The 10,145-nt window shown below is 37.0% G+C and overlaps 1 protein-coding gene across 1 annotated transcript in view; it reads left to right on the plus strand.

Annotated features, from left to right (window-relative positions):
• LOC21400865 (eukaryotic translation initiation factor 5B) overlaps positions 1-8,894 on the plus strand; it is a 9,339-nt gene extending 445 nt beyond the window's left edge. The window contains exons 2-13 of the mRNA XM_024173640.1: positions 146-2,354; positions 3,104-3,672; positions 3,777-3,884; positions 3,970-4,076; positions 4,185-4,275; positions 4,372-4,482; positions 4,655-4,720; positions 5,633-5,692; positions 5,804-6,361; positions 6,810-6,929; positions 8,112-8,231; positions 8,334-8,894. Coding sequence (XP_024029408.1) covers positions 188-2,354; positions 3,104-3,672; positions 3,777-3,884; positions 3,970-4,076; positions 4,185-4,275; positions 4,372-4,482; positions 4,655-4,720; positions 5,633-5,692; positions 5,804-6,361; positions 6,810-6,929; positions 8,112-8,231; positions 8,334-8,399 — 4,143 coding nt within the window. The 5' untranslated portion in view covers positions 146-187 and the 3' untranslated portion in view covers positions 8,400-8,894. The remainder of the gene's footprint in view (positions 1-145; positions 2,355-3,103; positions 3,673-3,776; positions 3,885-3,969; positions 4,077-4,184; positions 4,276-4,371; positions 4,483-4,654; positions 4,721-5,632; positions 5,693-5,803; positions 6,362-6,809; positions 6,930-8,111; positions 8,232-8,333) is intronic.
• Positions 8,895-10,145: the final 1,251 nt, after the last annotated feature.

The following is a 10,145-nucleotide window of genomic DNA, read 5'->3' on the forward strand; positions in this document are numbered from 1 at the left end:
GGGGAGAACTCCCCCGGTTTTTTTTTCCCCCCCCCCCCCCCCTTTTATTCATTCTTTTTCTGTTCTTTTTTGGAATATAATTTTGTCATTATTTTGTATTTTTTCTCTTTTTTTTTATTCATTTTGGATTTTGATTTGGAATTAGGGTTTTCTCGTTGCGGACTGATCTCAATTCGTTGAAATCCCGATGGGTCGGAAGAAGGGAAGTGGTCGTGCGGACGACGAGAACCCGCCGCCTGCCGCGGGTGGGAAGTTGAAGAAGAAGGGTCTGGTTATCGACGACGATGAGTACTTTATCGGAACGGAGCTCTCCGAGGAGCCCCAAGTTGAAGAAGAGAAGGTTGTGATTACTGGGAAGAATAAGGGGAAGAAGGGGAAAGCTTCCCATCCTAAAGAGGAAGACGTAGAAAAGGCCGTGGAAGAGGATGAAGACGATGTTCCGGAAGTTGCTTTCGCCGGTAAGAAGAATGGGAAGTCTAAGAAAGGCGGTGGGAATAGCGTGTTCAGCACTTCGAGTTTCGGGTTGCTTGGAGATGAGGATAATGACAATGATGTTGATGATGACGGTGATGATAAGAATCAGAGCGAGGAGGAGGAGGAAGATGCTCTGGTGGTGAGTTTTTCGGGGAAGAAGAAGCCTTCCAAGTCGATGAAAAAGAGCGGCGGTAGTTTGTTTTCTGCATCGGCTTTCAATGCTATTGATGATGAGGGTGATAATGATGGAGAGGTGGTTAATGTTTCAGTGGATGATAGTAAAGAAGTTGAGAATGATGATGAGGTACTGGCTGTTGAGTTTACGGGGAAGAAGAAGAAGTCGTCAAAAGGTGGGAAGAAGGGCAGTAGTGTGTTTAGTGCGGCTAGTTTTGACACCCTCGATGACGGGGAAGAGAATGAGGATGCTAAGAATGATGAGGAGGATGCTGTTGCTCCGATTAATTTCTCAGGTAAGAAAAAGAAGTCGTCAAAGGGTTCGAAAAAGAGTGGCGGTAGTTCATTTGATGTGGTATTGCTTGACGAGGGAATTGATGAAGATGCCTCTGTATCTGAAACGTCTGGAGTTGGTAATAACACTTTGGAGGATGAAGATACTTCGGTGGTTTCATTTTCGGGGAAAAAGAAATCTTCTAAAAAGAAAAGCAACGTTACTTTTGCTAAATTGAGTGGAGATGTTGGGAATGGGAGTGAAGTCAAAGATGTGGTTGAACCTGAGCAATCGAGACTGGGGACTAGTAATGTTGCAGTTAAAAAGAGTGAAGAAGTAGTAGAAACTTCGAAGAGTAAAAAGAAGAAGAAAAAGAGTGGAAGAACTGCCGAAGAAGAGGAAGATTTGGATAAGATACTTGCTGAGCTTGGTGAGGGGCTTTTGGTATCACAACCTCCTGCTGCCACTGCTCCTCCTCCTCCTACACAAGAGGAGAAAGCTCAGGTTCAACCTGAAACAGCTGGTCCAGTTGATGGTGAAAAAGAAGGCGAAGAAGAGAGTCTGGAGTCTGCTGCAGCGAAGAAAAAGAAAAAGAAGAAGGAGAAGGAAAAGGAGAAAAAGGCAGCGGCAGCAGCTGCAGCTGCAACAGGAAAGGATGAAATACCAGATGGGACAAAAACAGAAGCAACGGAGCTGAAAAAGAATGAAGCAAAGGGTAAAGCTGCAGAGAAGAAAATCCCAAAGCATGTCAGAGAGATGCAAGAAGCGATTGCTAGGCGGAAAGAAGCTGAAGAGAGGGCAAAGAGAGAAGAAGAAGAGAGGTTGAGAAAGCAGGAAGAAGAGAGGTTGAGGAAGGAGGAAGAGGAGAGGAAAGTGGAAGAGGCTAAGCGTAGGAAAAAGGAGAGGGAAAAGGAGAAGCTGCAAAAGAAGAGACAGGAAGGCAAGCTTTTGAGTGCGAAGCAGAAGGAAGAAGCTCGTAGGCTGGAGGCAATGAGAAACCAAATACTTTCTAATGCAGGGGGTTTGCCTCTGTCTACTAGCGACACTAGTGCACCAACTAAAAGACCGTTGTACCAGAAAAAGAAGTCAAAGCCAGTGTGGCATCAAGCAAATGGTGCTGCTCCTGCTAAGGAGGTTGAAAATGCAGAGGAAAAGGAAAGCCAGCAGGAGATTGCGACGGAGGTGGATTCCACAGAATCAGAGAAGGTTGAAGAGACTGAATCGGTTGATGTGGAGGAGAAATCTGAGGTTTCCGAGACAGTTAAGGAGAATGAGATGGAAGATGATGACGATGATGACGAATGGGACGCAAAGAGCTGGGATGATGTCAATCTTTCTGTGAGTGCATTTGCTGATGAAGAGGTTGACTCTGAGAGTAAACTTATTGTGAAAAAAGAATTGAAGAAGTCTGTATCAGATTCTCGGAATGCTGGTAAGCAGGCTTTATGGTGTGATTTTTGCATTTAGATCTTTTCATTTTAGTTTTGCATATTCTGATGTCTCTAATATCTTTGATTAATACTGTGGGTGATTATCAAATTAACATAATGTAATGCTGTTCCTGTTTTACTCACCTAGATATTGTCCCCACTCCCAACATTTGAAAACACGACATAGTGAAAAATTCATTTAATTTCTTTTATGTTTTTGATAGATATGACAATCTCTCCATTTTCCAACTGTCGTGTTTGATGAAACTTAGCAAGTATTTAAATCGAAATATTGCAACTATTAGTTGTATGAGTGTTAAATGATTTTGGCATTAAATTGAACATGACTACTGCTCATAATTCCTTTAAGACATCTTTTACACATATGCTCTGTGTTGAAAATTTGACCAGCTTTTTAGGACTTCTTCCCCTTTTTCCCCCTCATATTTTGCTTAGCTGATAAATGTGGCTCAGATTATTCAACTTAAGCTTGACAGTCTATACTACAAATCCTGCTATTTTTTGTCCTTGTGTTGAAATTTGGGTTCGCGATATGGGTCTAGTTAATCAAAGTACTATTACTATCTCGGTTAGTGATGGATGGAAATTGGTCGGCATATATGCTCTGAAAGTCTGTTGGGATGCACTTGTTTTCTGGCCTGATGGGGATGGCATATATATTTTTATATCTTAAGAAGCATTCTTTGTTAGAGGACTCATTTTGTTGTCTGTTTGTTTTTTCTATTTGAAGACCGTCCTGCAGATACCAAGCCAGCAATCGCTGCTAAGAAACCAGTCCCAGCTGAACCAATAAAAACTCAGGGTGAAAATAAGAAGAAGCCTGCCGAGGTTGAAGTTGTTGACAAAAATAGGAAAAAAGATGCCACAGAGAAAAAGAAAGCACAAAATTCAGATGCTACAACCAAGCATGAAGAAAACCTCCGATCACCTATTTGCTGCATTATGGGCCATGTTGATACTGGTAAAACCAAGCTATTGGATTGTATCCGTGGCACTAACGTTCAGGAAGGTGAGGCTGGGGGTATTACTCAACAAATTGGTGCAACATATTTCCCTGCGGAGAATATACGTGAGAGAACCAAGGAACTAAAATCTGATGCTACGCTAAAGGTCCCGGGGTTGTTGGTTATTGATACTCCTGGCCACGAATCCTTCACTAACTTAAGATCACGGGGTTCAGGTCTATGTGATATTGCAATTTTGGTTGTTGACATTATGCACGGCTTAGAGCCCCAGACAATAGAATCACTCAACCTTCTGAAAATGAGGAATACAGAATTCATTGTTGCCTTGAATAAGGTGGGTCCTCAGGCGGTTAAACTTGAATAGGTGTCAGGGCTCATTAAGTTTTTTCTTCTCATTTTGGTTATTATTTTCTTAAAAAATACTTTTCAAATTTTCAGGTAGACAGACTCTACGGTTGGAAATCCCGCCGTAATGCACCGATTGAGAAACAATTGAGTCTGCAATCTAAGGATGTACAAAATGAGTTCAAAATGAGACTTTCTCAGGTTATAAGATTTTCATCTTTCTTCTCTTTTCTGTTTTCTCTGTTTTATTGTCCTGGTTAATCTTCAAATTTGTTTGGTGCATCAGATTACCACCCAGTTCAAGGAGCAGGGATTGAATACTGAACTGTACTATGAAATGAAGCGTAAGGATTGGGGGGAGACATACTTTATTGTTCCTACAAGTGCTATTACGTATGATTCAGACTTTGAGCGCAACACCTTGTTATAGTTGTTTTCCTTTTCTTCTGCAATGTATTTTATGGCTAGTTCTCTGATTTTCTGCATTTGTGACTATTTCAGTGGTGAAGGAATTCCTGATTTGTTATTGCTATTGGTAAATTGGACCCAAAAAACTATGGTTGAAAAACTTACATATAGTAATGAAGTGCAGGTTTGCTTTCTTTTCTTTGTACTTCCTATTACTCAACTCCGAGGCAGTTGAACTTGAACTAGAAAAATCTGATTGAGTGCTTATTCTCTTCGTCAGTGTACGGTATTGGAGGTCAAGGTTGTTGAAGGTCATGGGACAACTATTGATGTTGTATTGGTTAACGGAGTGCTTCACGAAGGAGATCAAATAGTTGTTTGTGGCATGCAGGTAGGTTGTTTAAACCTTTTTTCAAATGTGATGTAGTGTTTAATCTTGTAATTTTTCCAAGTCATTAGCATCATTATTTAGTGTTCGTTTAGATTATTCTTGAATTTCTCGTTGTTGCTTTAAGAATTTCACAAGTAATTGTTTATTTACTAACATATATTCTCATTTGAAGGGACCGATTGCTACGACTATTCGTGCCCTATTAACACCGCATCCAATGAAAGAGCTCCGGGTTAAGGTAATTCTTTTATTTGAGAGCTAGAGTTCACATCTACTCAGTCTCATAATCATAGATTCCATGATTGAAAAGTTTGAATCCAATTAATTTTCATAATATCACACCAAAAAAAAAAAAAACTTTAATCAGTTATCACAAAAAAGAAAAAAAAAATCTTTGATCATCTTCTGCGTGGTTTAGTATTGGAGCTGTTTGACTTGAGTTTGTGTGCCTATGTGTGTCCGAAAAAATTATTTTATTTTGTCTATTTCAAAGCATTTTATCTGAAACTATGCACCAAGAATCATTACTTATAAAGATAATTCTCCCTGGTAAGTTTAAATTGGAAAATTGGTTAATGAAGACTAACTAGAAAACAGGATATTAGAGATCTCAGTGGGCATTAGATTACTATTTCTAAGGGGAATTCTATCTGCCTAGTGTCTTTATTAGATATCGACACTTGATTGAATTGGTACTCTGTAAACTTAAACTGCAATAGAATTAAAAAAAAAAAAAAAAAGTTAGAAGCTTCTCATATGCTTGCTGGGTTCTTATCATGACACGATTGTTATATTACATTTTTTATGTTAATATAATGGCCATTATAGTATGGGAAGGGGAAAGATAATACGAAAGGTGTGCTCTTTTTTAAAAAAAATAATAATAATAAAAGAACTGGGTATTGGATTAGATTGGACTGGGCTGGATATATGCAACTTTCCATGCATACAAAACCGTGTTTCATGTGAGATATTTGACTTGAATATCCCAGTGTTATGTTCGAAGTTTAATTTATCAATAAGATTAATTCTGTAACTTAAAATAAAAAATTTGAATGAGAGATATTATGCAGCATGCTTATGTCTGTTGATCACGAACAATTTTTATGAAATATGTTGGATGATAATTTGCTGGGTGTTTTGATGTTAGGGAACGTATCTGCATCACAGGGAAATCAAGGCTGCACAGGGAATCAAGATCACAGCTCAGGTGATTATTCTAGATTGAAGTTGAGCCTAACCCTCCATACTTTTAGGCTTTGAACACTTCTTCTATATGCACTGTTCTGAGAGAGTGATTTCTGTTTAATATTTAATGCAGGGCCTTGATCATGCTATTGCTGGTACTGGTCTATATGTGGTGGGGCCTCAAGATGACTTGGAAGAGATCAAGGAAGCTGCCATGGAAGATATGAAGTCAGTTATGAGCAGGATTGACAGAAGTGGTGAAGGAGTTTGTGTACAATCATCCACACTAGGTTCCTTGGAAGCATTGCTGGAGTTTTTAAAGACACCGGAAGTGAATATTCCTGTTTGTGGTATAAATATAGGCCCTGTACACAAGAAGGATGTCATGAAGGCCAGTGTGATGCTAGAAAAGAAAAAGGAGTTTGCCACAATTTTGGCTTTTGACGTCAAAGTAACGCCAGAGGCCCGCGAACTTGCAGATGAGTTGGGCGTAAAGATTTTTATTGCTGATATAATTTACCACTTGTTCGACCAATTTAAGGCATATATAGATAACATCAAGGAGGAAAAGAAGAAGGAAGCAGCTGATGATGCAGTATTCCCCTGTGTTCTCAAGATTTTACCAAATTGCATTTTCAATAAGAAGGATCCTATTGTCTTGGGAGTTGATGTTCTTGAGGGCATTGCTAAGGTACCATTATTTACTTTTCATTTAGTTATTCTGATTACAGGTGAAAATGGTTGGGCCGTAATTAGTTTAGTTTTGGATGGGGTAAGGGGTTAAGTTTTCAGTACGTATTTTGTAATGGGAAAATCAAGTCTAAAGGAGGTTTCAGGTACTAAATGTTACTCTAGTTCTTGCTAAGTTCCTTCCCCTATGTGGTTTTATAAGTCCTTAGAACTGTTCTTTTTTTCTTGCCATGCTTATTATGTTATTTCAGTTAAATACCAATCTCATAGCAAAGGGGGATAAATTGCGGACCCTGTTTGTTGCTGTTTCTGAATTCTGTCCTCTATATTTGTGATGCCTACAAAAATTTCATACGACTCCAAAATGAGTTTCAATTTGTTGTAAGACTAACATATGTTCGTTTATTTATTGTTAAACCAACATGACAGTAATTTTGCTTTCTATGTAGATTGGAACTCTAATATGTATTCCTCAAAGGGATTTCATTGATATTGGTCGCATTGCTTCGATTGAAAATAACCATAAACCTGTTGATACAGCCAAGAAAGGGCAGAAGGTAGCCATTAAGGTATGGAACACGTGATCTTTGATGTAAATTTAACAATTTTATTTTCCCAGTTAAAAGATAGCAGTTCATGTAGACATAACATGTCAGGAGATCAAGTGCAGTCGCTATTATCAGGAAAGAAAATATATGTTTTTGGGCATGCTGCATTTTTTTATTTTTTATTTTTTAAAATCACTTTACCTACTAATTCTCTGTTTCACATTTTTTTTAATGCAATGCGATGTATCCAGATGATGCCAGGAACCTTTGGTGTGCTTATTTCGTATTTTCAAACCATGTATCCAAATTTGAACATTCCATATCATTTATACGCTTCATGTACTAGTGATCAAAACTTTGCAGTTCCCCTTTCATTTGACTGTCTTTTAAGAGTAGCATCTTTGCTTTCCTAAAATCTAAGAGAACAAGGTCTGGCAGAAATGGACACATTGAAAACAAACTTACACGATTATTGATCTTTGTGACATGTCCAATGGATTGACATTGATTTATGCATGTGTATCAACATTAATTGACCACGTTTTTTTGTTTTTTGTTTCTGTACTCTGTGGAAGCATAACTTGCTTCTGCTGAAACTTTCAACAAGTGCTATGAGCTTCAGTTGTAGCATAGGATGGTTAAAATCAATAACACTATTGACTTGAGTTGAAGATTTCTCTTTAGACTCAATCTTGATATTAATATACCCATTATATCTCGATCTTCTATCTCGTTTTTAAGGCACTTGTGTTTTGTTAGAAATTTCATAGTCTAAAATGAACTGAGATATTGAACTTTGCCTAGTTGTTTAAGCTTGTCTCAACGGTTTCTTGAGCATGGACGATTGTTCCAGCGATGTTTTGTTATATGCAATTGTTATTTTATCGCGTGATTTACACCGTAATACAGTGAGGGAGTTATTTTCCATTGAAAATATAAGAAAACATTATTTTAGGTGCATATTGCTGGGCTTTTCTTGAAACCTTTTGTCTTTGCCCATTATTTTAGGTTTTTGTTTTTGTCTGTTTTGTTTTTTGTTTTTTCCTGTCACAAATATTATCCTTGGTGCAAATTGTTAGCTCGTTGTTACCTTTTTGTCTTCGCCGTTTTATTTCTACAGGGTTTAGGAGTTTTCTTTTTTGTCATGCAATGCGTTTTGCTGGAATTGGACTCATTGCTGTCTTTGTTCTTGTGCTTTTGCAGATTGTTGGCAGCAATCCTGAGGAGCAGCAGAAAATGTTCGGCCGGCATTTTGAGATAGAGGATGAACTTGTCAGCCATATCTCAAGAAGGTCAATCGATCTTCTGAAAGATAATTACCGAGTAAGTAGAGAGCTCTAACATAGTTATGGATACTGACTGCCTTTTCTTTTTTTTTTTTTTTTTCTTTGGCCCCTTTTTCTAACTGTGATTCGAAATGTTCAGGACGATCTATCAATGGAAGAGTGGAGGTTGGTTGTGAAATTGAAGAACCTTTTCAAGATACAATGAGAAGTTTTCAGATGAAACTCCACCGGAACAGATATTTATATTCATAAAACTACAAGTGACTTGACAGACTTCTGTGCATCTCTGATAGAAGATGCTGAAGTTTCTTCTGGAAAATATTTTGATTCCTTTTGACAAGCAGCAAACTGATTCTGATAGGCAGATGTCCAAACGCAATCGTATCCAGAGAGGGAACTGGAGTTCCAGTTTTTGTTGTGCCGGAAGCCAGTTTTGGGAAGGGAGTTCAATCCTGGAAACATCCTGGATTCGTATAATTCAGTGCATTTCTTCAACAAGCGAGTGAGCCATTGCAGGATTCAAAGAAAATGCGTAAGAGCTGCTATGGTCTGGGAGAAAAGAAGTTACTTTACTATATATATTTTATTTTAAAAGCCTTTTGTTTTCAACTTTAATATGGGAGATGTCAATGTGTTTGTTCGTTTATAAAATTTAATTTTTGAGAAATTTACAGAAATCCCCTTTCCTTTTGTATTTTAAAATTTTGTTAAGCGGAATGACAAGTCATTTTTGATAAACAATGAACGATTTGAGAGTTTGTTCTATCCAGTTACGCTAAGAGTTTTTTTTTTTTTTTTTTTTTGGTGCTTAAAAAATCTTAAGGAGATTTAGGCCTCGTTCATTTTACGGATTTGAGTTTTCAATTCAAGTTAATATGTGATTGTATGTGAGTTTTTCACTGTATTAGAAAAGTTAAATGTGATTTTTTTGTGAGAGCTTTTAATTGGTTCTGTTTATTTCACCGATTCGAGTTTTATTATAGTAAAAAGTTTTTAAAAACAGTAACATTTAATTTTTTTTGTTACAGTAAAAAGTTATCACATAAAGTCACATCTCAACTTAAATTAGTGAACTAAACGTGTCATTAATAAAATTAGAATTAAAAACTTGAATTAGTGAAATAAATGAGATTTTAGTTCAAGAATGTTGTTTCTTACTAGTTTGAGGTCTTACATCGCATAAGGTTGAATTCCTTAAATTGCTGGCTACACTTTTTATTTCAAGAATGTCAAGCGGTCGTGTGCTAAGAATGGAGGTCATTTTTTTCTCCGGAACTTCGGGTGCAGGAGGAAGGACACTGCCATTTTTGTAAAATCTTTTTGAATACAAATAAGAGAGATTTTTTTTGTACGTTTGGTGTACGGATATGTCACGTTCTTTTAACCATTAGACCTATGTATTTTGACTTTTATATGATTTTATGTAGATCTGACAGACATAAAACTTGACCTATTGGTGTGTTAGCGTATTGGAGAAGATGCTTAAAAATAATGGCATCTTCACAATTTGGAGAATTAATTTAAAAATTACCTCACATAAGCAGTGCCTTTAGGCCACGTATGGTAGCTTTAGACCATGTTTGGTAGCTTATATTGTATTGTATAAGGTGTATTGTATTGTATTGTATTTATCACAGTACAATAGGTATTTGGTGTTATGATGTATTGAATAAGGGGTTAAAATGTAAAATTTTAATAATTTTGGGGTCAAAATAATTTTTCAAGTCTAAAATGAAATTTTATAAAAATTTTAGGGTAAAAGTATCATTTTGAAAAAGTTTTGGGCCAAAATGTAATTTTGTAAAAGATTTAGGGTTAAATATAATTTTTAAAAAATAAATTTGCACTGTGTCCCTCAAATTTTTAACAATTATAGGCTCCAGCATTATTCTATGTCGGCTCGATCTCGACCCCTAGTCATGCTCCTCCCCGACATGAATCACTGATCTAC

Source organism: Morus notabilis, unplaced genomic scaffold, assembly GCF_000414095.1.
Source record: "Morus notabilis unplaced genomic scaffold, ASM41409v2 Scaffold511, whole genome shotgun sequence".
NCBI lineage: Eukaryota > Viridiplantae > Streptophyta > Magnoliopsida > Rosales > Moraceae > Morus > Morus notabilis.